Source organism: Carcharodon carcharias, chromosome 5 (genome assembly GCF_017639515.1).
Source record: "Carcharodon carcharias isolate sCarCar2 chromosome 5, sCarCar2.pri, whole genome shotgun sequence".
NCBI classification, from domain to species: domain Eukaryota; kingdom Metazoa; phylum Chordata; class Chondrichthyes; order Lamniformes; family Lamnidae; genus Carcharodon; species Carcharodon carcharias.
The window spans coordinates 114,770,993-114,798,667 of record NC_054471.1 but is presented as its reverse complement, the minus strand read 5'-3'; the positions used below and the strand labels follow the sequence as shown (position 1 = coordinate 114,798,667).

General features: G+C 38.7%; 2 protein-coding genes and 1 long non-coding RNA gene across 19 annotated transcripts in view; 1 reads left to right on the top strand and 2 right to left on the bottom strand.

Annotated features, from left to right (window-relative positions):
• LOC121277996 (intersectin-2-like) overlaps positions 1–20,616 on the top strand; it is a 216,145-nt gene extending 195,529 nt beyond the window's left edge. For 8 of the 9 annotated variants that reach the window (XM_041187974.1, XM_041187968.1, XM_041187971.1 and 5 more), the window contains 7 exons: positions 860–1,027; positions 4,350–4,565; positions 11,188–11,309; positions 15,015–15,097; positions 15,943–16,026; positions 17,753–17,926; positions 19,622–20,616. In XM_041187974.1, the coding sequence (XP_041043908.1) occupies positions 860–1,027; positions 4,350–4,565; positions 11,188–11,309; positions 15,015–15,097; positions 15,943–16,026; positions 17,753–17,926; positions 19,622–19,779 (1,005 nt within the window). In that variant the 3' untranslated portion in view covers positions 19,780–20,616. The remainder of the gene's footprint in view (positions 1–859; positions 1,028–4,349; positions 4,566–11,187; positions 11,310–15,014; positions 15,098–15,942; positions 16,027–17,752; positions 17,927–19,621) is intronic. The other variant, XM_041187972.1, reaches the window with a different exon arrangement.
• Positions 988–12,217, bottom strand: LOC121278001. The gene is made up of 3 exons (XR_005943031.1): positions 12,083–12,217; positions 4,158–4,260; positions 988–1,139 (listed from the first exon to the last, which is right to left on the bottom strand). It is a non-coding gene; the product is annotated as an uncharacterized LOC121278001 (long non-coding RNA).
• Positions 18,171–27,675, bottom strand: part of fam228a (family with sequence similarity 228 member A) — a 50,657-nt gene continuing 41,152 nt past the window's right edge. For 6 of the 9 annotated variants that reach the window (XM_041187985.1, XM_041187983.1, XM_041187977.1 and 3 more), the window contains one exon: positions 27,257–27,511. In XM_041187985.1, the coding sequence (XP_041043919.1) occupies positions 27,460–27,511 (52 nt within the window). In that variant the 3' untranslated portion in view covers positions 27,257–27,459. Of the gene's footprint in view, positions 19,524–27,256; positions 27,512–27,675 lie in introns of those variants that run through there. The other 3 variants (XM_041187978.1, XM_041187987.1, XM_041187979.1) reach the window with 2 other exon arrangements.

Sequence of the window (27,675 nt, the reverse complement as noted above, 5' to 3'; positions counted from 1 at the left end):
GCAACTTAGAGAGACAAATCACAGACACAGCTTCCCAGAATCCAAACTAACCAAGTGCCAGAAAGCAACAACTTTATACTTTAGGAATTTAAGAGAAGTCCACTTTTACACAGAAGATGCTTGTGAAAAGGTTATCAAATTGGAGTGAATAATATAAATAGATTTAGGAGGCAGTTCAGTGTGAGAAGAGAAGAGATTGAGCAGTATGTTGAAAATATAGGGAGATAAGTTGAGATCAGAGAGAAAGCGACTGCTTTACTGGACGTACTAGGCTTCTCATATTCATTAGAGTGCTTATGTTCTATTAATTCTATCGAAATGCTGATGTACGTAGGGAAGGTGACATTTTTGTTCAAATTACATCTTAAGCAGATCATTTGAATTACACAAATATCTGGGGCAAACCAATATTCTGACTGCATGAAAATGCTATGTGTAGTTTAACAGAACTTTTTGGACTTTTTAAGGATTACTCTAGGGAAGATTCACAGAATGATGTTTGGATAGTCAATATTTCAAACTAAAAAATAAATTAATAGCAAGGAAGATTCGTGTTCATTTCGGACAACAGTATTACACAAGGGTCATTTCTGTGGAATATTTCTAGGAAAACTTATTTCAGAAAAGGACATCAATACAAAAAAAATCTGGTAGTTGTACCTTTGATGTGTTATAGTATCAAAGAAGGATATTTACTAGAAGATCTGACACTCAAAGATGTAATTTATTGCACAAAGCCTTCTGAAATGTTTCATTATGATAAAGTATTCCATAAATGCAAACATTATTGGTAGAAGAAAAATTATGCAAAGCAGACCACAATATGTCCTAATTTCTAGTGATTTTACAATAACCGCAGATTTTGGAAAATACTCCAGAGAATCATGCAGACCATAATCATTTGAAGTTGGCATTGGAGCGCGCAGAGGAACTCTGTTCCCAAGTGAACGAAGGTGTGCGTGAGAAGGAAAACTCCGACAGACTGGAGTGGATTCAGTCACACGTTCAATGTGATGGTCTGGCAGAGGTAAGGATGTACGAGTTGTTTCCGTGTCCTACTGCAAATAATCAATATCAGTTTAATACTCCATCAGCCTTCTTGATAGGGGCAGGTAGGGATTTGAAGTCATTCAACGCGTCTGAAATTGAAAGAGAAATTTCATTAATTCAATCTGATTGCCTCTCCGATTCATTAGAATAGTGTGCCTCCAAGTGATTGCTCCTATTCAGCACTCCACCTTCTGACTGTGTTTTGCATTGAACAGGAATACTTGTACCTTAGCTGAATTTGTCAAGCATCCTGCAATTCCTCCATTGAAGCCACTGAGTGACACCAAAGAATTCCAGTTCCTGGAGGAACCATACAATGTTCCTTCTTTCCAATCCTCGTCTGCAGATTTACAATAGCCCCTCCATCTAAACCACGACCCACTCCAATGTCAAGTGCCTGAAATTTCAATTCTGCCAGTCAATATAGGACCATCACCTGTTCCAATCACTATAGAGACCTATAACCTTTAAAAAGAAATTTCAACTTCCAGTGAATGACTGAAAGGATCACACAAGAAGATTTCAAGTTTAAAGATTTTTACAGTAGCAAACAAACTAAAAGCAACATTGATTAAACACTATTTCAGTAAGCACCTTATACTTTAAACTGTAGAAAAGATCCTCCCTTTAACCTTTAAAACAACTGAAGATCTCCCTCCACTATTATACTTTACTCTGTCCCTTAAGTAGACTCTTCATTCTCTAGGAACTAGCCCAAAGCTATTCTGGGCTCCTTTTTCTTTTCCAGCTGGATAACTTCTATTCCCCGAGATGACTTTCACAGTAAAGGACAAATTGGAGATCCCTCCCTCTAGCCAAAACTAGGCAAATCTTCCAGCTTTGTTTACACCCTCACAAATTTGGTCTTTTCAATCCAAGCATGAACTCTCACCCACATCCTGCATGGTAAACAATAGAGACTTGCTGCCTATGTCTCTCTGTTCTCTCTCTCTCTCTTGGATTCTTGCAGTGAGGTTCAGTGATATTTAATGAGAAGCATGCAACCCAATCCTACAATGGTTTCCCAAGGACTCTTCCTCACTCAAAGCCCATCTCCATGGCAAAATTAATCATATAGTTCTTGTATCCAGGTGTAAATGCTAATTAGCTATCCTCTAGACCCCCAACTCCATTCTATTTTGGAATCAAATAGACAGTTTAAAGTATAAGCATTTACAAAACCTGACAATCCTAACACCTCACTGTGACTTGGAGACTAACAGCCTATCCATTGTTAGCACAGCTGTTCTGGTCATTGTTTATAGATGTGAATATCATTGAGGATGGGGTTATTTGTGGAGCCTTCTTCTCCTGTTAGTTGTTTAACTGTCCACCACCATTTGCGGATGGATGTAGCAGGACTGCAGAGCTTTGATATGATTTACTGGTTGTGGCATTGCTTAGCTCAATCACTTGCTGCGTCCGAGGTCTGACATGCAAGTAGTACTGTGTTGTAGCTTCACTAGGTTGACACCTCATTTTAAGTATGCATGGTTCTGCTCCTGGCATGCACTCTAACACTCTTCATTGAACTATAGTTGATCCCTTTGCTTGATGGTACTGGTAGAGTGAGGGATAAAAGAACCATAAGATTACAGGTTGTGGTTGGATACAATTCTGCTGCTACTGATGGCCCACAGTGCTGCATGGGTACCCAATTTTGAGCTGCTAGATCTGTTCACAGAATCACAGAATTTTAAAGGCACAGAAGGAGGCCATTCAGCCCATTGTGTCTGCACCAGCTCTCCAAATGAGCATTATGACCTAGTGCCATTGCTCTGCCTTTTTTTCATACCCCTGCACTTTTTTCTGAATCTATTCCATTTAGCATGGTGGTAGTGCCACTCTAAACAATGGAGGGTATGCTCAGTGTAAAGATGGAACTCTATCCTCACAAGAACTATGCGGTGATCATTCCTACCTATACTGTCAAGGACAGATGCACCTGCAAAGGTAGATTGAGGAGACAGTTCTGGTAGGCTTTTCCCTCTTGTTAATTCCCCTGCCACCTGCGGCAGATCCCATTTGATAGATACGTCCTTCAGATCTCAACCAGCTCAGTCATTAATTGTGCTTCTGAGCCACTCTTGGTGATGGACATTGAAGTCTCCCAACCTCAGTACTTTCTCCAAGTGATGTTTAACATGTAGGTGTACTGATTCATCAGCTGAGAGAGCTCAGGAGGTGGTAACCAGTAGGAGTTTTCCTTGATCATATACCACCACATGGAGTTTCACAAGCTCCATAAACTGCAGATCTGTGCCAACTGCCTCTCTAATTGAATCTGAGGAAAATTTGTATTGCCTGCCTTTCTGCAGGAATGCTATCTGAGTTGCAACTGTTAGGAATGCTCTTTGGAACTTTGTCAGTAGAAGACTCTGGAAAAATGTGAATATAGCTAGATTATAGACTGTTGTTGACTATGATGTTTTCAAAATGTTTTATGTATTTAGAATGAGAAATAATCACAAACCCCATTTTTGTCTGATCACATTCCTGTATACCATCCTTTTCTTTCTCCACTTGCCCCATCCATCTCCTTGGAGAGTTTGAGAGTTCTCTATTAAAAATTGCTCTACAGCTTCTCACTGATGATTACACAATTTCTGGGATGTCTCAAACACACTAATTGTTTTCCATAATTTTTAAAAATTCATTCATGGGACGTGGGCATCGCTGGCTAGGCCAGCATTTATTGCCCATCCCTAATTGCACTTACTTTCATATGCTGTGATCACCTCATTTTACAAAAGGTTTGAAGGATTGAGAAGAGTTAATCCTCAATACCACCACTGGAACCCTGTTTCACAGGTCAAATCGTGATCAAACTCAATCCCTGCTTTCTCAACTTTATATTGGAAGTAGGGGAGGGGGAGGTGCTGAAGATACCAGCAGGTAAGACTGTACATTGAGTCCTTGAACGAAAGGTAAGAATTCAAAAGGAAAGGACATTCAAAATAGAAAGTAAAAATGGGTTGGATAGACAGATCTGTTCCTAGAGAGATAGGGCATTGAGAGATACATTGAGAAGATGGGTAGGTAGGTCGATCTATCACAAAGCAATGGATTTAAAATCGAGTCCTGTACTGGATTTCAGAAAGTTGTACCTGAAAATTTGAGTGAACTCCTGCTTTCAGCAACTGAGAACTAATCGCGTTCATTTATTCAGTAATTCCGGCTTGCTTGCAGTCCTCAATTTCTGGAGGGTGCCTGTAAGTAACACCAAATCTTCTGACTTGCATTTTGCTATAGCTATAATTTGTTGGTTAATTTAACATTATTGTGTACTTGTTTTTTAGCACATTGTTTTCAACTCCATAACAAACTGCTTGGGACCACGCAAGTTGCTGTATAGTGGAAAACTTTACAAAACAAAGAGCAACAAAGAGTTATACGGCTTCCTTTTCAACGATTTCCTGCTGCTCACCTACATAGCAAAACAGACGTTTATTTCATCAGGCTCTGAAAAACTTTTCAGCTCCAAATGTAACTCACTGTTTAAAATGTACAAAACGGTAGGTTGGTAGGAATAAATATAGATATCACAAGTAAACTTAAAATGCATGATTCAAATGTGGCTTGTATACCTAGAGTTAGCACTGTTTTATTGATGGCAAGCAGCGATATAAACAAACCTTGGGTGTTTTCTCCTTTGTCTTTTTTCCCAAAGACACTCAGTCATGCTGGATTCCACTTCCAAATGAGTCAGCCACCTTTGAACAACACCTTGTATTTATACATCACCGCTAATGTACTAAGCCGTTCCAAGATGTTTCATAGGAGCATTATCAAACAAAATTTTGACATGAGCCCCATAAGGAGCTATTGGGCAGATGACCTACAACTTGGTCAAAGATGTAGGTTTGAAGGAGTATCTTAAAGGAGTGGAGGATGGTGGAGAAAGACAAAGAGATTTTGGCAGGGGGATTTCCAGAGCTTAGGACCCAGACAGCTGAACTCTTCCTGCCATGGACACAGAAGTAGGGATGGTGTGGGTGAGAGAAATGTTGAAATAATCCATGTCAGTAGCCTTAAAAACTACTTGGTAGAAAGCATAAACTTAAAAAAACTGAGTCAGAAAAATCAAATGAGTTGTAGAGTGGGCAAAAAATAACGGGGAGGCAGTCACCACCACCTCAAAGAGCTATCGAATCCAGTCCAGTCTGTGGCTTCAGAATGGAGCCACCGTGTTCTAAAAGCAATCAAAGTGTGACATCACAGGAAAACAGACCAGTAATTGTTTGGTGAATTTTTTGCTCGTTCATCTTCAAAGCTTGTGTAATTTATTAGTAATTGTAAGTTTTTATTAGTTGTAGGAACGTTTATTAGTAGTCGTAATGGTTGTTGGGAGTTGCAGTGTTCATTAATTATAAATTAATTCAGAAAAATAAATTAATCAACACATAATAAAGATGGTAGGGCATGTGATGTGTAGTGACTGCACAATGTGGGAGCTCCTGAACGCTGGTGTGTAAATACATCTGCAGTAAGTGTCCATGGTTTGAGGAGCTTCGGCTCCGAGTGATTGAGCTGGAGGGCGAGCTGCAGACACTGCGATGCACCTGGGAGGGGCAAGTTAACTGGATACTTTGAACCAGGATAGGGTCTTCTAATTTGATCAGTGGCCAGGGACAGGAGGGTGTGACTGCAAGTGAGGCTGGTATGGGGACCCAGGTGGTAGAAGTGGAGGAGCCTCGGCCTTTGTAATTGTCTAGCAGGTTCAAGGTTCTTGCAGCCTGCGTGGATTAAATTGGTGTCTGCGGGGTGGATGAGCAAACTGACCATGGCACCGTGGTAGGGGAAGCCATTCAAGTGGGAAGAGTTAATGGGAATGTAGTGGTAGTTGAGGACGGTATATTCAGGGGGATAGACACAGATCTCTGCAGCCGAGAGCAGGAGTCCAGATGGCTGTGTTGCCTGCCTGGTGCCAGGGTTTGGGACATGTGCTCTGCGCTAGAGCAGAACTTGTAACGGGAAGGGGAGGATCCAGTGCTGATGGTCCACATATGTACCAAAGACATAGGTAGAACTAGGAAAGAGGTTCTGCTGAGGGAAGATGAGCAGCTAGGAGATAAATTATAAAGGAGAACCTCAAGGGTAATAATCCTTGATTACTACCTGAGCCACAAGCAAATTGGTATGGGGTAGATCACTTTAGAGAGTTAAAAGCATGGCTCAAAGACAGGTGTGGGAGTAATGGGTTTCAATTCATGGGGCTCTGGCACCAGTACTGGGGGAGGTGGGACTTTGGGATGAAATTCACCTGAAACATGCTGGGATGAGTGTTCTAACGAGTCGTATAACTAGAGCAAGAGAGGGGTTAAACTAAAGAGTGAGAACAAGGGATCAAGTTTGGGAAGATGTGATAAATTAATGAGACAAGATAAGGCAAGAGAGCAAGGTAGGAATAAGGGAAACGATGATCAGAGCGTGGCAGGAAGGGACGGAGATTACAAACCTAAGAGTGCATCAGCAGATAAGGCTAGAGGTTACAAAAATAGTAAAAAGACAGAACTAAAGGCTCTGTATCTGAATACATGTAACGTTCATAACAAAGCAGATGCATTGACAGCACAAATAGAAATAAATATATATGATCTGATGATCATTACAGAGACATGGCTGCATGTTGACAAGGACTGGGACTTGAATATTCAAGGGTACATGACATTTAAGAAGGATATGAAGCTAGGAAAAGGTGGAGGGGTAGCTCTGTTAATTAAGGAAGACATTGGTATGATACAGAGAGGTGACCTTAGTTCAGGAGATCAAGACAAAGACTCAGTTTGGATAGAGATGAGAAATAGTAAAGGTAAGAGTCACTTGTGGGTATGGTTTATAGGTCCCCTAACAGCGACCACACTGTAGGAAGGGGTATACAGAAATAAATAATGGGGGCTTGTGAGAAAAGTATGGCAATAATAATGGGTGAATTTAAACTACAAATAGATTGGACGAATCAGATTGGCAAAAGTAGCCTGGAAGATGAGTTCATAGAGTGTTTTGGGGGCTGTTTCTTAGAGCAGCATGTTCTAGCATCAATCTAGATCTGGTAATGCGTAATGAGATAGGATTGATTAATTAATGACCTCATAGTGAAGGCACCCCTAGGTAACAGTGGTCACAATATGATTGAATTTCACAGTGAGATAGGAGTGGATCTAAGACTAATGTTTTAAATTTAAGTAAGGGCAATTATGAGAGCATGAAGACAGAGTTGGCTGAAGTGAATTGGAAAATTCGGTTAAGGAATAGGTCAGTAAAGAAGCAGTAGCAAACATCTAGGGAGATATTTCAGAATACCCAGAAAAGATACATTCCAGTGAGAAAGGAATACTCTAAGGGAAGGATGTACTATCTGTGGTTAACCAAGGAAGTTAAAAATAGTATCAAATTGAAAGAAAAAGTGTATAATTCCACAAAGATAAGTTGCAGATCAGAAGATTGGACAGAATATAAAGAACAGCAAAGAATAACTAAAAGATTAATAAGGAGGGAGAAATTAGAGTATGGGAGAAAGCCAGATAGAAATATAAAAACAGATAGTAAGAGCTTCTACAGGTATTTAATAAGGAAAAATGTAAGTAAAGTGAACATTGATCCTCTAGAGAGTGAGAATGGGGAACTAATAATGGAAAATAAGGAAATGGTGGATGAATTCAACAGATATTTAGCACCTCTCTTCACTGTAGAGGAAATAATTGTGAATCAGGAGGTGAAAGGGAGGAAGGAACTTAAAACAATGACAATCAGCAGGGAAAGGGTACGAAGAAAATTATTAGAACTAAAAACTGACAAGTCCCCAGGTCCTGATGGACTTCATCCTAGAATCTTAAAAGAACTGGCTGCTGAGATAGTTGATGCATTGGTTTTAATTTTCCAAAATTCCCAAGATTCTGGAAAGGTCCCATTAGGTTGGAAAATAGTGAACATGACTCCTCTATTCAAGAAAAGAGGGAGACTAAAGCAGAAAACCAATGGCCAGTTAGCTTAACATCTGTCATGGGGAATTGCTAGAATCTATTATTAAGGAAGTTATAGTGGGGCACTTAGAAAATCTCAATGCAATCAGGCAGAGTCAATTTGTTTTTATGAAAAGGAAACCATGTTTGACTAATTTATTTGAATTCTTTGAGGAAGTAACAAGCAACGTAGATAAAGGGATGCGCAGATTTCCAGAAGGCATTTGACAAAGTGCACTTCAGAGTTTACTATGCAAAATAAGCGCTCATGCTATAGGGAGTAACATATTAGCATGGATAGAGGATTGGTTAGCTAACAGGAAACAGAGAGTAGGCATAAGTGGGTCATTTTCAGGTTGGCAAGTTGTGACAAGTGGAGTGCCACAAGGGTCAGTGCAGGGACCTCAACTATTTACTTGATGATGGAACAGAATATAGGTTTTCTAAATTTGCTAATAACACGAAGATAAGTAGGAAAGTAAGCTGTGAAGAGGACATAAACAATCTGCGAAGGGACACTGATAAGGTAAGTGAGTGGGCAAAAATTTGGCAGATGGAGTATATGTGGGAAAATGTGAACTTGCCCACTTTGGCAGGAAGAATAGAAAAGCAGCATATTATTTAAATAGAGAGAGATTGCAGAACTCTGAGGTACAGAGGGATCTGGATGTCCTAGTACATGAGTCAGAAAAAGTTAGTATGCAGGTACAGCAAGTGATTAGGAAAGCAAATGGAATGTTGTTGTTTCTTGCAAGGGGAATGGAACATAAAAGTAGGGATATTTTGCTACAGTTGTATGTTGGTAGACCACATTTGGAGTACATCTCCTTATTTAAGAAAGGGTATAAATATATCAGAAGCATTTCAGAGAATGCTCACTTGGTTGATGCCTGGGATTGAGGGCTGTGGGGTCATTGAGTCACAGAGGTCTACAGCACCAAAAAAGGCCCTTTGGCCCATGGAGTCTTCACTGGTCAAACAAGTACCTAACTATTCTAATCCCATCTTCCAGCACTAGGCCCATAGCCTTGTATGCCATTGCATCACAAGCACATATCCAACTACTTCTTAAATGTTATGAGGGTTTCTGCCTCTACCACCCTTTCAGGCAGTGAGCTCCTGATTCCCACCACCCTCTCAGTGAAAAAAATTCTTCCTCAGATCCCCTCTAAACCTCCTGCCCCTTACCTTCAATCTATTCCCCCTGGTTATTGATCCCTCCACCAATGTGAAAAGTTCCTTCCTGTCTATCCTATCTATGCCCCTTATAATTTTATACACTTCAATCATGTCCCCCCTCAATCTCCCCTGCCCAAGGGAAAATAACCCCAGTCTATCCAATCTCTCCTCATAACTAAAACTCTCCAGCCCAGGCAACATTCTGGTAAATCTCCTCTGCACTTTCTGTGGTGCAATCACATCCTTCCTATAATGCAGACTCCCGAACTGCACACAATACTCTAGCTGTGGCCTAACCAGCATTTCATACAGTTCCATTATAATCTCCCTGCTCTTATATTCTATGCCTCGGCTAATAAAGGCAAGTATGCCTTCTTAACCACCTTATCTATCTGTCCCACTACCTTAAGGGACTGATGGACTTGCACACCAAACTCCTTCTGATCCTCGGTACTTCCCAGGGTCCTACCATTCATCATGTATTCCCATGCCTTGTTTGTCCTGCCCACGTGCATCACCTCACACTTATCTGGATTAAATTCCATTTGCCACTGATCAGCCCACCTGACCAGCCCATCTATAGGTTATTGTTTGAGGGAAGTTTGGACGGGCTGGGCCTGTATCCATTGGAGTTTAGAAGAATGAGAGGTGATCTTTTTGAAACATGTAAGATCCTGAGGAAACTTGACAGGGCAGATGCTGAAAGGCTGGTTTCCCTTTGTGGGAGAGACTAGAACTAGGGGACATAGTTTAAATATAAGGGGTCTCCCATTTAAGATGGAAATTAGGAGAAATTTTTTCTCTTAGAGGAGCATGAGTTTTTGGGACTTGCTTCCCCAGAGAGCAGTGGAGGCAGGGCCATTGAATATTTTTAAGGCAGAGGTAGATAGTTTCTTGACTAATAAGGAATCAAAGGTTAATTGGTGTAGGCAGAATGTGGAGTTGAGGTCACAGCCAGATCACAGAATCACACAGTGCAGAAGAAGCCCTTCGGCCCATCAAGTTTGCACTGACACGTGAGAAACACCTGACCTACCTACCTAATCCCATTTACCAGCACTTGGCCCATAGCTTGAATGTTATGACGTGCCAAGTGCTCATCCAGGTACTTTTTAAAGGATGTGAGGCAACCCGCCTCCACCACCCTCCCAGGCAGTGCATTCCAGACCGTCACCACCCTCTGAGTAAAAAAGTTTTTCCTCACATCCCCCATAAACCTCCTGTCCCTCTCCTTGAACTTATGTCCCCTTGTGACTGACCCTTCAACTAAGGGGAACAGCTGCTCCCTAACCATCCTGTCCATGCCCCTCATAATCTTGTACACCTTGATCAAGTCGCCCCTCAGTCTTCACTGCTCCAATGAAAACAACCCAAGTCTATCCAACCTCTCTTCATAACTTAAATGTTTCATCCCAGGCAACATCCTGGTGAATCTCCTCTGCACCCTCTCCAGTGCAATCACATCCTTTTTATAATGTGGCGACCAGAACTGCACACAGTCGTCTAGCTGTGGCCTCACCAAAATTCTATACAACTCCAACATGACCTCCCTACTTTTGTAATTATGCCTCAACCATTATTTTATTGAATGGCTGAGCAGGTTCGAGGGGCCAATTGGCCTACTTCTACTAATTTGTATGTTCATATGCAAGTTAAGTTGAGAGAGACCAAAGGAAAGGCCAAAACACTGTGCTAAGCCACAGTGCTATTTTTTCTCTACGATTTTCAGTCGTTCCGCGATATCATTCCAAGGGATCTTGCCCATCATGGACTCCCTAAAATAAAAGCCCAGTCCTTCACTGCTGCGGGGTAAAATTTCACAGAGAAGCTTTTCCTGGATGCTCAACTTTCTTGAGCTCGTGTTGCTCATAAATGTCGGCTGGTAACAATTCTGTGAAGTTTACTCTTTAGGGTTTCACAGTCAGGATTGATAACTCCATGAGATCTGCAAGGAGTGAGAATATTAACTCTCATTCTCTATTTCTGATTTCTTTAGCCTATTTTTTTGAATGAAGTTCTTGTAAAACTGCCAACTGATCCATCAAGTGATGATCCAGTCTTTCACATTTCACACATTGATAGAGTGTATACACTCAGAGTGGAATCTTTAAATGAGAGGTGAGTAGCATTAATCTGTTTAATAATGCACATTGTATTATTGTTAGCAAGTTCTTATTCATAGGTCTAAGCAACAGCAGCACTACCAAATGAAACTTACCTATTGCACAAATTAACATAATGGATGTAACCCTTGTTCCTAATAGAATGGTCACTTCTTTGAAACGTCACTTGTTAGAACAGGCCTCAAGTGTACCATGCTACTATACGAGCAGTATCTCTGAAATGAAAGGATATGTGTTTGCAATGTGATTCCTAACATAAGGGTGTATTTATCTCAGCTGGAATATCATGGAAAAGTAGAGCAGAGAGAAAGAGAAATGGATAAAAGCAAAATGGATGTTAGTTGCTCCCAGATCCTCTTGCACAGCTCTTATAATTGAGTACAGAGTAACATTAGTCCCAAGCACAAACTGCACAATTACTGTTATTCTCTTGCAGGAACAGTTATGGATCTATTCTATCAAATAGGCTTTTGGGCCATATTCTGTACTTATTCCTAATTTAAATACTTTTGTTCAATTAAAGTGTTAGCCATAAACCGTATTTCAATAACTGCCATTTAATGCAAGTTAACCATTTATCATTCCTTGAGGATAAACCCAGTTTTAATTCTGTCACAAATTCAAAAATCTCTCCCAATAGATGTCAAAATCGTATTTTATGGTTGACGTTTTAAAATTTGTTTTTAATTGTGTACAAATATGTTCCTAAATTCCAGTAGAAGTGCCACACTATAATTATTCATGAGGAAATATTTCCTTCTTTCTTACCTTGCCTTGGCGTGTTCTGTATCTTCCCAGATAACATGGTGGTTTGTCAGAATGCTCAATGCGAGGAAATTTGGAGCGTTTGTTATGGTTCCCTAGATCTGTAAAGTGAAAAGGATACGATTCCTGTCACAACCTGTGAATACAAGTTTGTTTTCAATGCTGTTGAATGACATAATTGCAGCTACTTACAAGCTGTAATCAATAACGTACGCATTGTTAAGATTACGCTGTAACCACTGTGATTGCCCTGTCATATGAAACCAAATGTCAAACAAATTTTATTCTTAAAGAAAAGGACGGGGCCATAAAACACTTCAAAACTCAGCAAACTCCAGAATTGTTTTTGGATCTCTTAGCAACCTTAAACATAACTACCTAATTACTAATGTAAAAGCAGAATACTGCGGAAGTTGGAAATCTGAAATAAAAAAGCTTTGATCTGATCAAGATCATTGACATGAAATGTTATGTTTCTCTCTAAAGATGCTGCCTGGCCTTCTGAGTATTTCCAGCGTTTTCTGTTTTTATTTCACCTAATTACTACCTCCTTTCACAAGTTATCGCAAACAGTGTCTCCATTAAAAATCTCCATCCATCTATCAGTTGGATGTAGTAGGTTTCAGACATAAATTTTTTGAAACTTTTCCAGAATATCAACAATGTACAATGTTGTTATTTATGTGGGAAGTTCATGTTGTAGAAGTTTACAAAATACAATGAAAAAATAGATTTAAAATCTTTATGAAATAAACTTGCTGGAATAAACTTAATGCCAGAATAATGAAAGCAGTCTATGTACCTCAGCGAGTGACCAGTTTTGAGGTGGAGGCAGCAAGTAAGGACCGCGTCTTAATATCAAGATATATTAGAAGGTGATGGTGAATGGCAAAGCTGGGAGTAAATACAGGTAGTGAAATGAAATCAGAGAAATAGTGAAGAGGAATAATAGAATAGTGGAAAGGCGAGGTGGGGGGGGTGGGTGAGTGGTGGCGGACGGGTGGAGTGTGAAGAAAGGAAAAATGGAAAAGGCATGATAGCAAAACAAAAGAAAAAGCTACGTACAATAGCATAAATAAAGAAGGTGCAGGCAGAATGACTGAAGGACACCAAAAGCTTGTATTTATTTATTTTTCATTATAAAACCAATAGTGAATGGAAACTGTAGGGATGGGCAGTTCTTAATTTAATAGATGCATTAGATGGATGAAATTTCCAACTGTCCTCATTCTTTGCACCAAATAAAAGGGTGATTAATTACATTGTCAATGCAGTGGGATGAGTAGATGGACTTTAGCACAGAAAAGATTAAACTGGTTTCATTTCTGATGTTTCCTCTATTTTGGCTCTTTGCTGTTATTGTTGTTTCTAAGCTGCTTGATCTGTTGCTATGGACACGAATGCATATTGGAGTTATAGACACTTATCAAAATATTTGGCAATAGCTGGTATTGCTCGAGTGAAAAGTAAATACTGACACAGACTGGTTGCACCTAGCTATTGGCCTCTTTCCACGTACCTTGTTTTCAACAGCAGGCTGCAGCAGGAACTAAGGTTGAAATTGGAAAGGAGAGAGCAACAGTTAGGTTAGAGTTGCCAATTAAATGTCACAGAAGAAATGAGATGGAACTTCAAAGGCTACTTGGATAACTGGAAAATGGACACAAAATGATTATCACTAGAGGAATGCTGAGGAAATGTGGCCAAAAAATGCACATTAGTTTATTAGAACATGGAGTTTACTACGAGTGTTGAAGCAGAGACTCTAACAACATTTAAAATGGAATTGGAAACATATTTAATTAGGAAGATAGATAATTTCAAAAGAGAAGTGAAAGGGATATGGAATAGACAAATCTAATTGAAGACCCATCACTGACAAAAGGATGAATGGCTGCAATTTCTATGATTGCTATGGAAATGATTACAAGTGAATTCTCTGAACAGTAACACTGCTGATTTGTTGCATCAGGTGTGCCATGGTGACCAGGAGGCTGCTGTCTGATCCTTTCATTGCTGTTGCATGATCCAACCTGTTTTTCAGGTTGCCATTCATTTGCATTTTGCCGTTGTAATTGAACATATGCAACTTGTCGTCTTGGAATCTGTGGTGAGCCATATGCTGGCTGGCTGGTTTAATTCCTTAGAATTAATTGTGTGTGCTGTTAGCCAGATTGGGAAAAACTGGTACTTCGCGATGTCCTATCTGCTTTGCTCTTTTATTATTCTCCATGTGCAGTGGAACAGTTGAAATCAGTAGGTGAAAATGCATTGCACAGTCACTTTAAGTTGTTAGCCTGACTGATAAGTCCTTGAATTCTAATTGTGAAAAAAGTTTGTGTTATAGTATTTGAGCAAAAAACAATTTGCCACATTAAAAGTTTCTTTTAAATAGCAGTGGTTTGTAAAGTGTGGGGTCCATTGTAATTTGTCAGCTTAATTCATCTGATGTTACTCAATTGCATGTGCATGATGAACATAGGGGATTTGTTGTCAGTTAAAATGGCTAAGAAACTAAAGTTGTTCATGTTACTGGAACACCCTGGTAGTTCTGGTGTCATTTATTCCTGTAGTACTGTGGTATTTAAATCCTCTAATTCCACTTGCCCCTCCTATTTTGGTTCACCCAGTGTCCTGACAAATGTTCATCCTGCAGAGATATACATCATTAAAATAGATCAACTAATCATTCACCACATCGCTGTAAGCAAACGAATTGTCGTATGCACAACAATCGAAATGTAGAAATAATTCAAAAGTGTGAAATACTTTTAAGATGTTTCCTAGAAATATGTTGCTATTTCTTTTTAGGGATTAATGTTATTTTTGCATCTCCAACTTTGTCTTATATCAAAATAAAGGCTAGTATATATGAACAAGTTTGACCAATATTTTTAAAGTCTCAGTGAGCTGTCTTTCCTTCACTCTCCAACAGGACAGCCTGGGTTCAGAAGATTAAAGCAGCATCAGAACACTTTATAGAAACCGAGAAAGGGAAACGTGAAAAAGCTTATCAAGGTATACATCTAAAAATAATCTGCTTATAATGCCATTTAGCCCACTTCCCCTTTAAAATCTTGCTATAATTCCCCATTCCTCAACTAAGGACACAAAAAGATTAGGATGGACAGGTTAGGCCTGTATCCATTCGAATTTAGAAGAACAAGAGGTGATCTTATTAAAATATATAAGATCTTGAGGGGCCTTGACAGACTGGATGCTGAGAGGATGTTTCCCCTTGTGGGGGAAGTCTAGAATCAGGGGCCACAGTTTAAAAATAATAGGTCTCAATTTTAAGATGAAGATGAGGAGAATTTTTTTCTCTGCGGGTCATTAGTCTGTGGAATTCTCTTTCTCGGGAGCAGTGGAGGCTGGGTCATCGGATACATTCAAGGTTGAGTTCGACATATTCTTGAATGACAAGGGAGTCAAAGGGCATAGGGAAATATCAGGAAAGCAGAGGCCAAATTCAGATCAGCCATGATCTTATCAAATGACGGAGCAGGCTCGAAGAGCCGAATGGCCTACCCCTGCTCCTAATTCAAATGTTTCTATGAGATAACCTTCTCCCAGTAGCTAGAATAGTTGCTGCATGAGAATTATTAAAATATCTTGCACATCAGTTTTCCTCAGTCCCAGTGAGGAAGTACCAGGCCTCAACTGCCACCTGTACCTGATGCTTAGCTGAGGTAGATTTTCCATGTGGTGAATCATTGGGACCCCCCTTTACCTTTCTAATCTGTGGCATAAAATTAAACAGTGATGCAGCGGACTGATTAACCCCTTTCTACTACTGCAGCAGTTTTGTATTCCAATTTGTTTTGAAAACTGTCTTTCTACACACCTTTCTTTTTGTCTTATAGCACGCTCACAGAAGACAAGTGGAATAGGGCGACTTCTCGTGAGCATTATTGAGGCAACAGAACTGAAACCCTGCAGGGCAAATGGTAGAGTGCAATAATTAACATTGTTTTGGCTCACTGAGACAGCATTTAAAATTGTTTACAGCTAACAAACAAGTAATGTAATAAAGTGTAATTTCAATTTTTATTTGTATATTATTTGGATCTGTTTGCTAGTGATTAATTTCCACTATAAAATATTAACTCATTGAATGCAAATGTGAAAAAATACATTGGTGCTTATTGTAATTTCAATTTTTCATTTATTTTTATGGGTTATTAGTTATTGAAAAATAATCACTCTTTTTCCTAGAATTTGCACCTGGTATGAATTTTTACCTAACCTGAGCATTAGTGATTACTCCAGTGAACAAGGAACATGCAAATTAACTAAATACTTTAGGGCATTAATTCATTAGCACACCAAACTAAGCCCAATTCCAGCAACATGCCAGAATGAAGAGATCCAAGGACCAAAGACAACATAAATCGTGCATTCTGTGGGTGCTTTACAAATCTGTGGGCACTTTACAAATCCAAAAGGGAAAGTGTGTGTGTGGTTTGGAACAGCTCAACATTGTTTTGTGAAGCTTGTTGGAACAGTCCTGCTTCACCTGACACCACAAAATACTCAAGGTTTCCAATGTTTTTTGGTCCTGCTTTGAATGGTCTCCAGCAGTCACTTGAAGGACCATTGGTTAGGCTGCTCAAAACACAAAAAAGCCAGTTGAAACTTACGTATCACAAACTCCAACTAGTGCAAACTAATTTAGGAGCCCACGTCTGAAATGAGTGCCAGAACCATACTGGAATGAGGCCTGTACTTAATCCAGATTTACAGTGGCCTGAATGTCCGTGTAAAGCAGGCATGGATCTCTGCACTTCTAAATAGGTTACTGTTCTGCCTGCTTTAGACCCCACAATGTTAAAATATACATGTTTTCATTCCTTTCCACCAGAAGCCAACACCTTGGTTTACGTTTGATGAGAAATGGTACTGGTACTGGGTGAAGAGTTGTAATAGTGTAAGAATAATTTAGAGAATACTGCTAAGACAGTGACAATGACTTAGTAATCACATTCATTTTTGTTAAGTCACTGAGAGAAAAAACAATGTGCAATTGTTCTTTACATTACACAATGAGCAGCAAGTCTGTATGCAATTAATTTCAACATTTGTGTAGGGACCAGAACCTCAATAATTATTTTGAGCTATTGTCCTAGGTGAGTTTTAAGGTAGCAATGTGTACATGCAAATTGGAATAACCTGCATTTTGACGATGCCTTTTCAAGATTTCTGTACTGTGTAACTGCCAGACACCAGTCAAGCAGTTGTGTGTAGAAGGATCTGAATGTTAAATACTGATAAACATAAGTTTTTGTTAGGTTATGTTTGGTAAAAGGAATAAGTGAAATTCTGAAGTTGGACCAGAGATGCACCACAAGAAAAGTATTTCTAACGTTCTTTTTGAAGGTTTATAAATTATGAATCACCTCAGGTGGAATAGTATATTCAAGAGCAAACAAACTAAATGTTTGTCCCACCCAGCATTTCGCAGCAGAATGTGCAAGGCAGAGTTGGTTGTATAAGAGTATATGCTGCAGAAATTTAGTAACTTGTCCATGGTCTTTGTTCCTGTAAATAAAGGTGCTTCCTCACTAGTCAGGAACAATGAATGAATATTTTAGTAGACGTTTTGTGAAAGCGCTTTGTCTGAAATGCAGGTTTAAGTGCTACTTAAAACTCTTGTCTGGTCCATGTCATTATTAGGAAAGAGCAATCCTTACTGTGAAGTCACCATGGGATCCCAATGTTACACAACCAGAACACTGTCAGACACTTTGAATCCAAAGTGGAGCTTTAACTGCCAGTTCTTTATCAAGGACATTTACCAAGATGTATTGTGTATCACAGTCTTTGAAAGAGATCAGTTTTCACCTGATGGTAAGAGCTCTTGTAATAGCCTTTTTTCTCAGCAGAGTAATCCAAACAGAATATATTGCATTGTGATATTTTGATGGTTTCTAAAAGTCCCGCTCACGATACCAACTTCCAGTGAGGAAATAGAGAGCAATTTAAAATAAAATTTGCAAAGTTTTTTTTAATAAGTCAGCCAAGAAAAATCATCTTTCCTGTCAGTTGAAAGAAATGTAGTCCAGTGAGGCAGCAAAGTAATGTGGAAAGCAACTTGTGGTAATTTTTTATTTATTTAGACCCTTTCTTCTTGCCATTACAGTCAATAAGTTCTTCAATGATACAAAAGCAAAATACTGTGAAAGCTGAAAATGAGAAATAAAAGCAGAAAATGCTGGATACACTCAGCAGCACATGTGGACAGAGAAAGAGTTAAAGTTTCTGGTTGATGACCTGATGAAAGTCCATTTCTACCTCCTTCCCAAGATCCATTGAAACAGCTTGGTAGACTTGGTTTCTGCCTGTTCCTGCCCAGATGAACTGATTTTTCCTATCTCAATTCTTTTTGTCCCTCCAGTTCTGATAAAAAATGACCTGAAACATTAGTTCTATTTCTCTCACTACAAATGCTGCCTGACCTGCTGAGTATTTCCAACATTTTTTGTTTTTAGTTCTTTTATGATGGTCATTGTATGTAAGATTCCATCTCGTGGGTAAATGAGAAGTGGAGAAACAGCATAAGTCCCATCTCATTTCTGCCTTCCTTTGGTTCCGAAGAAGTCATGTTGGACTCGGAACATAACTGTGTTTCTCTCTCCACAGATGTTTCCCGATCTGCTGAGTTTTTCCAGCACTTTGTTTTTATCACAGACTTGGATCAGGCAGATTAGAGCTTCAGTTGCTGAACATTGTGAAGTAGGCACTCTTACTAGTGCCTTCAAAGGCACTTTTCAGTGTTCGTTTAAAGATGTAATGGGGAAGAGAAATAATTGCTTACAGATTTTGAATGCAGGTTTACACACTTTTAAGCTAGTATTGTTCCACCTTTCTAAGATCAGCAAACCCACAATACTTTGTGGTCTTTCTGACAATATTTATTTTTGTATTTTCCTATCCCAAATGAAATCAGTATTTCCACTTATATAAGCTGGCAACCTGGTTCTGGACTTCGCATGAATATCACAATTTTTTGATCCAATCATTGTGGATCTTAGCACATAGCAAATACTTAAATTTCTATCAAATTGCCTGTTTTATCTTTTCTGCCATTGAGTCCTTGTTAATATACATTCCGTACATGGACAATACATCAGGGAATTACAAACAGAGTGCAAGCTCTCTGACTGCTCGCTAGGTAAAGAGCCTTCCCACTCTAGATTTTAGAGACACACTTCGGGATGGTTCTTGGTTTATTCCAGTTTGGTGTTGAGCCGGGGTGGTGGTAAGTGTTTTACAGTTGGTCTCGGTAACTCAGGATTGTTCTTCATCAATATCGAGTGACATCTGCTGCCAAGTGTCATGTATGGAAGTTGGGCAAGGCCAATGCCCTTCCTAGTCCAGTAAATTGAATAAAATCCCAGAGGCCTTTTGGTGGCAGCAGAATTAATGCTGTATTATGAGGCTGCACCTTAAGGAACAGAGGATAGAATATTGGAGAATGGAGGGGAGAGAAACAGTAAAATTATATGATATTTCAGCAATAACATTTTATAATATTTTGGCCAGATTTTCTAGGTCGGACAGAGGTTCCTGTAGCTACAATCAAAAAGGAGCAAGAAGGCAAGGGACCAACTACAAAGCGCCTTCTTTTACATGAAGTCCCGACTGGGGAGATATGGGTCCGTCTTGATCTTCAGCTGTATGAACAGAAGACGTTACTTTGAAATTTAGGCTTCAAACTTCTGTGGATTTTGAAAGTTCAGTGACCAAAATAGTAGCAATCATCTATGGATAACAAATATAGAATTTTTTTTTCTAGGATTATGGAGAAAGTCTAACAAATGAAACCTCACAACCAATGTACACTGTGATGTTCAACAATGGTTGTAGCCAAATAGGTGCCAGTCTTCTTGTTGTGGTAAAATCACAAATATTTTGCCTTTTTTTGCCACTTTCTACCCATTTTCCTCAAATAGTGTAAACTTATATCGGTGATCAATGAGGAACAAACGTTAAATCCAAGTTTCACCAGTGTGGACAATGAGGGAGCAAGATTATTTTCCCCCAGTTGAAGATAGTCTGACTGGCTGAGAACTACTCTAAACAAACTGCACGGTGACTTCACTGCTGACTTTAAACATAACATAATGAGGGACTAATAACCTATGCAAAGGACAAGAAGTCAAGCAACAATTGAGCCTTTGGAAATCTGAAAACAAAACTTTTGAATTGACTGGACATTTCTCTAATTACAAAAACTGTATTTTAGAAGAATTTTTTGAAGTAACTGATCAGAATTTGGATATATTTTCAAGTGAACAGTTGGAGTGAAAAATTGGCATTATACAGTAAATGGAAGCTAAGGGTGGTGTACGCTGAGTCATAATATCTCAGGTAATTTGCTGGAATTGTGAGCTGCTTATAACAGCTTAAAACCGAAAGAGATCCACAGCTACTGAATTTAAAAAGATCACTTTTGTAGAACTTCTTGTTGCACTGAATAAGAGCAAATACAAACTGTTTTTTGTACATTATAAAAGCAGTGCATTCAGAAATCTTTACCATGGAAGCAGTTTTTGTCTAGTTAATGCAACATTCCTCCTTGCCTTAGTTCAGGTAGTTTGTAAACTGAAATCTTACTGTTCGAAAAATTATTTCTCCTTTTTATCTAGTCATATGTCAAAATATTTGTCCATCTTCAAATTATAGAAGCACACACAAACTATGTTAATGGTTTTGTCACTTTCAGTAAATTTTCTATACATCGGTGAAAATAGTTTCACACGTGGTATTACCTTGAAATTTCAGATTTTATAAGCAAAATATGTTATCAAATCAGACCAGATTTGATGACTAGTTTCTCAGGTGCCAGCTCCTTTATTAGATTTGTTTATATTGCACATTTAAGATCTGGGTTAGATTTTTTAAGATGTGTATTTTGTACTTGTATATCATTTAACTGATGTAGCATTACCAGCAGAAAACCTCTTTGGACTGAGTGAGAGCGAATGGTTAAAGAGAGGGTATATGAGGTAGAAATTACTTATTGGGTTCCTTCTGGTCTCATTTACTTGAGAAACCATAGATTAGTCCAGACTTCAGGGAAGCTGTCTTAACATGTTCTAAAAAACAATTGCTGGAAATGTAAAGTAAAATAACAAGTGTTGGAAATGGCCAGCAGGTTGGGCAGAATATGAAAGTGAAAGACAGGTTAATGGTTCAGGTGGTTATGAAGGGTTACATCCAAAATATCGACCTATCTCACTCTCAGTTGCTGATTGACTTGTTCTGCATTTCTACCATTATTTGGTTTTATTTAATGTACTGCCAGCATTCCTTTGACTACCGAGTGAAGGCATGCACTAAGATGTATGCAGGTGAATTATTTACCAGTATCTGTCTCATTTCTTCTGGCATTATTCTTAACTAATGTTTTTTGAGAATCCACAATCAGTTAAATTGTCGGTTTTCTACAAGAAATATTGTATATGCAGTGGTTAAAATGTTATTCTGCTATGTTCCTGCAGAGGTGCAGTAGGCTTTCAAACAGCTCACATTGCTTTGTTTCAAGAGTATAAGCAAAATTTATTTTGAACCTGCTGCCACACCTTTGGGTTTCCTGCTTGAACATAAAAATTTTGTTTAAAAACTACTTTGGAATGGTTCAAGTATTGTCCTTTGATGTATTTATAATACAGGATAGACTAGCATCACTGTGCATGTGCTGTTAGATGATATCAGAACATTTTTTTTTTTAAATCACTTTCTGGTATTCACCACTGAAGACATAATTTGAAACTTCTCTTATCTATGTTCCTTAGTCTTGGAAGTTGCAAGATTGATTGTTGCAGCTAACTTTAGTGCAAGTTGGTGAAAAGGCTACATATTTGTGTGAGGTCAATCATATAATCCTTCCAATACAGAACTGCTGAAAGCAGTAATATTTGGGAGCTCTTGGTGCTATATAGTCCTTTATTTTATGGCACAGGGCACATTCATCCTATAGCCAGACAAACAAAGCTTTCATGTGCACATTTTTAACTTCTACATCTGGCTTAAAGTCTTAACTAATTGGTCAGGTAGTTCAATAAATGAAAACCACAACAGAAACAGAAAATGCTGAAGTACTCAGCAGGTCTGGCAGCATCTTGGAAAGAGAAAGAGTTTCATGTCGATGACCCTTCAGAACAGTAATGTAAAGGCACCATAAATGAAATATTTTCCTTCCATTTAGTTAAGATCTACAAAATACATTCATAATAATGGATATGTTACCTCCGCAAGCTCAAGTGACATTTCAGTATTATTACCTTTAACTCAAGTTCAAATTGAATACATTAATTTAAAAGCAATCATTGCTACTTGATGGGGAAGGTAATGATCAGAACTATGCACATAGTCCACTGGTAAAATTCTAAACATAATACATTACCTGAATAGGTTTCCAATAACCCCATACTCAAATCTTTAAGGAAATCAGATACGCACCTGAAATTTTCATGGGAGTTCTCTCACACCCACTGTAACCAACACAAACATAGAAGCATAGAAAATAGGAGCAGGAGTAGGCCATTCATCATGGCTGATCATCCAACTCAATGGCCTGCTCCCGCTTTCTCCCCATATCCTTTGATCCCTTTTGCCCCAGGAGCTATATCTAACTCCTTGAAAACATACAATATTTTGGCCTCAACTACTTTGTGGTAGCGAATTCCACAAGCTCACCACTCTCTGGGTGAAGAAGTTTCTCATCTCAGTCCTAAATGGTCTACCCCATGTCCTCAGACTGTGACCCCTGGTTCTGGACTCCCCCATCATCGGAAACATCCTTCCTACATCTACCCTGTCTAGTCCTGTTAGATTTTATAGGTTTCTCTGAAATCCCCCGCATTCTTCTGAACTCCAGTGAACATAATCCTAATCGACTCAATCTCTCCTCATATGTCAGTACCGCCATCCCAGGAATCAGTCTGGTAAACATTCACTGCACTCCCTCTATAGCAAGAACATCCTTCCTCAAATAAGGAGACCAAAACTGCACACAATATTCCAGTGGTCTCACCAAGACCCTGTATGATTGCAGCAAGACATCCCTGTCCTGTACTCAAATCCTCTCGCTATGAAGGCCAACATACCATTTGTCTTCTTTACTGCCTATTGCATACTTACCTTCAGCGACTGGTGTACGATGACACCCAGGTCTTGTTGCACATTCACCCCTCTCAATTTATAGCCATTCAGATAATAATCTGCCTCCCTGCTTTTACTACCAAAGTGGATAACCTCACATTTATCCACATTATACTGCATCTGCCATGCATTTGGCCATTCACTCAGCTTATCCAAATCACACTGAAGCATCTCTGCATCATCCTCACAGCTCACCCTCCTACCCATCTGCAAATTTGGAGATATTATACATAGTTCCTTCATCTAGATCATTAATATATATTGTGAATAGCTGGGGTTCCCTACGGTACCCCACTAGTCACTGCCTGCCATTCGGAAAAAGACCCATTTATTCCTACTCTTTGCTTCCTGTCTGCCAACCAGTTTTCTATCTATCTCAATATACTACACCCAATCCCATGCGCTTTAATTTTACACGCTTATCTCTTGTGGGACTTTGTCGAAAGCCTTCTGAAAGTGCATATAAACCACATCCACTAGCTCCCCCTCATCAACTCTACTAGTTACATCCTTGAAAAATTCAAGTAGATTTGTCAAGCATGATTTACCTTTCGTACTCTGTTCGATTCTGCCACTGCTTTCCAAGTGCTCAGCTATTAAATCTTTTATAATGGACTCTAGAATTTTCCCCACTACCGACATCAGGCTGACTGCTCTATAATTCCCTTTTTTCTCTCCACCTCCCTTTTTAAATAGTGGGGTTACATTAGCTATCCTTCAATCTGTAGAAACTGTTCCAGAGTCTATAGATCTCAGATGATCACCAATGCAGCCACTATTTCTAGGCCCACTTCCTTAAGTACTCTGGGATGTAGATTATCAGGCTCTGGGGATTTATCAGCCTTCAATCCCATCAATTTCCCCAACACCATTTCCCTACTAATACTGATTTCTTTCCGTTCCTCCCTGTGTTCCCCAATATTTCTGGTATGAAATTGGCAAAAAATCTGTTTATTCTGAGTTTCAATACAGGAAATTTTACCCCATATCCTCCCCTATTGAGTGTCTCAATAGAAGTGTACTTCCCGTGCTAAAAGTATTGCTGCACAGTTCAAGAGTCCCAGCAATTCTGATTGCTCATACAACTGACTCTCCATGTGTGAGCGCTCAACTGAGCACCGTGATTGGAGAAGGGATTTTGGTGGAGGAGAACAAGAGCGGAGTTGGATGCTTGCACATTTTCCATTAGGCATTTAGTGGACAGTAGAGTAAAAATCATGCAGATTTCACTCAATGTCCTCTCCCAACAATGGATGTTGTGCCATGATTATATAGCCAAACCAGCACAGTACCGTATTGCTTGTGGATCCTTCTTAGTAAGTGTAGCTCAAAACCACACCAAATTTTCACCTCTTATTTTTCTTCAGCAACCTGTGTTTACCTTCAGAAATGATGGGTGGACAGCAACTGCCTTTATCACTCTATTGTTTACTAAAAATGACTCTTTACAATTAAGGGTTAATTAATTCACCATTACTGATGTGTCCATTCTTTTTTACTCTTCTATCTGGTGGCCAAGCAGGAACTTGCAACATAAGGTGGCAGAGTTCAGGATTCAAATAAAACTCTTCTGAACTTCTGGTAATAGGTTTCCTGATTACTGCTATGCTTAGATTTGTGGAGAAATCCTCTAGGCACCTCAGCAACATCTGACTGCTGTAATGTCTGAAAACTACTCTAGCTACGGTAATGATTGCACAGCATCCAGTAAAAAAAGTGAATAAATTTCCAGTGAGGATTCTGATCATTCTTTAAAAATTAATTTCAAACAAAAATATGCTAAACTATATAGAACAATATAAATACCATGATTTATTGTTGACTTTTTCCCAACTATCTTGAAAGCAATCATTGTACAGTTGACCAAGCTGCTATGAAATTGGCATTGACTGCCAGATCATGCCACAATATGGTATATTTAATGGTCATTTAAAATGTTTGCAACTGACCTTTAAATTTGAATGTATGAAAACCCAAAATAGCTGCAAGCTGTGCAGCATTAGTTTTCTAGAGTGCAAAAATGTACATTATAAATGAGGGAACAGGGAATGTCTATTTTGCCAAATATTTTTCCTACCTAGCAATAACTATGAAAAGTTATGAAAACACACTGAGGTATTAAACCTCTGATAATTCAGTCAAACCACTGTTAAACTGTTAGTAGTATTGAAAATAAGCATTTTAAAGGGGGCTTAAAGGGGGAATGCAACTGGAAGTTATATAGTTTAATATTTAAGGTCTTGGCATGTCTGTTCTATTTTTCTTTGCATTAAATCATGTAAAACTTTTTTTAAAAATCTGTTATTTTTATGCCACTGCCCTTTCTATGCAGTCTGCTGTACAGAATCTCTTTGCACTACTGTGGTATGTCTCAGTTGCTTGATATTTTGTAGACTGAATTTTGTTGTATAGTATGCAGTTTGATAATTCTCAAAAATGCATTGTCAATAAAATTGACACTCAACTTACTGGATGGTATTTGTGTCCACATTTTGCTTTATGGGAATAGCAATGAAATAAGGTTCACCTTCTGAACAGAAGATGGTTAATGCAAAACCCACTTTAGAACTTGAATCTAAGTTGATTCTCCAGTGCAGTCCTGCAAGAGTGCTGCATTGTTAGAGGTACTATTTGTTTAAATTAGATGATAAAGCAAGTTTGGTTCAGTGGTTCAGCTGCATGTTAAAGATTCTAATGCCTAGCACCTATTCCATACTGCCACCTTTGATTTTATGCAAATCTAGCCTTCAAGCATACAGCAATGTAATTTGGCCCGTGGAAATTCTTTCATGCTATGGGAATAATTTTAACTTAACCCACCCAGTAAGAAACTGGCAGTAATTGAATCGAGCACCTGTTTTACACTCCAATACTGCCTTCCACTGAACTCAAATGTGGAATTTTGCATTTATGTCAGATTAGGAAACAAGATTATTGTAATCATTAAAAATACAAAGCTGATGTTTGATAGCAATATTAAATACCAAACTCAAATTCTACACTGAATTCTGGGATATGCTCAACTGAATGCCAAAAATCTAGAATTACAAATGCCTCACCAGGGAAGACAAAATCAGGCCTACTCTTCTTTTTGGATATTAAAGATTCCTGAGATCAATATCATTGGGCACCTCTAAAATAGACCTCCTATTCTCCACAATTTGTGTGTTTTTACCTGCTTAAAATCTAGGTAAATGAAAGCAAAACCCAACAGTTGTAACAGATGATGCTTACTCTGTACACTAGCTACTGGAATATATCAAATGCCACCATGTTATTCTCCGGTCTTTGAAGCAGATTCAATAAAAGCATTATTAAACCGAAGGTCAGACTCTGAATCAACAATTGAATGGTATTATCAACACCTCTTCAATACATATTTTCTCTAAACAAAGGGGAAAATTTCCTAGCTGTTTCCAAGACACTTTATTCTGATGGTGTTGGCACTTTTTTTTGAGAGGAAATTGTTTCTGCTTACCCCATATATAAATGGTCTACTGCCAAAGTTTCCTCATGATTCCACAACTTTCCTGGATTCATTTGTTGGGTCACCACAGTTTATCATTTTAATATGCCAAAGTGATAGCTGACAGCAAATTATTTGGTCATTCTCTCTACCTCAGATGTACTTGCATTAAACCACAAGCATTTGTAAATAAAAATAGAAATAGCTGAAAACAGCATTCATGGAGAAGTAGAAGAGAATGTTTCAGGTCAAGCCCTTTTTCAGAAGGCCATGGATGCTGCCTGACCCAAGTATTTCCAGCTTTTTCTGTGGTTTTAGACCCCCAGATCTAAAATGGATATTTTGTTTTTTTCATTTTAGCAAATATTGATACATTTAATAAGAAGTGTGAATTGCTGTTGTGTTTGGTCAATTCTTTGATAAGCAATGATGAATAGAAATGTCTTCAATTGTGTGTAGTAGGTACTTTTCACATTAGATTCTGGCAATCTCTGCTCTTTGCTTATTAGAAGCTTTTAAATGCAGTCATTAAACAATAATAATCATTACATTTCAGAATTAAGTAACATTTTATTACCAGTTAGTTTTAGAGATAGCTGGTATGCAAGAAGGCCTATGACAATTTACAAGAACTAGCAAATCTTCGGACACAAATTAAACTATCTGGAATGTCTGCTTATCCATATTGTGGAAGGCAATCAGAATACTCAAAGCCAGTCTCGGAAGAACCTCTTACAAATCTGCATCTTTACGTATAGATGGATGGAGTCACGTGTCTAGTTTTCTGAAACATTTGTTTCCTTTGTATGGATAAAATAAAAGTAATGTTAAAATAAAAGTAATGTTAAAAATAATCCAATGTACAAGTTCAGTACTAAACTGGTTAGTCAAACATGCATTCGAAAGCAAAATATTCTGGATGCCAGTAATTTTAAAAAAACAAAATAGTGCAAATACTCAGGCT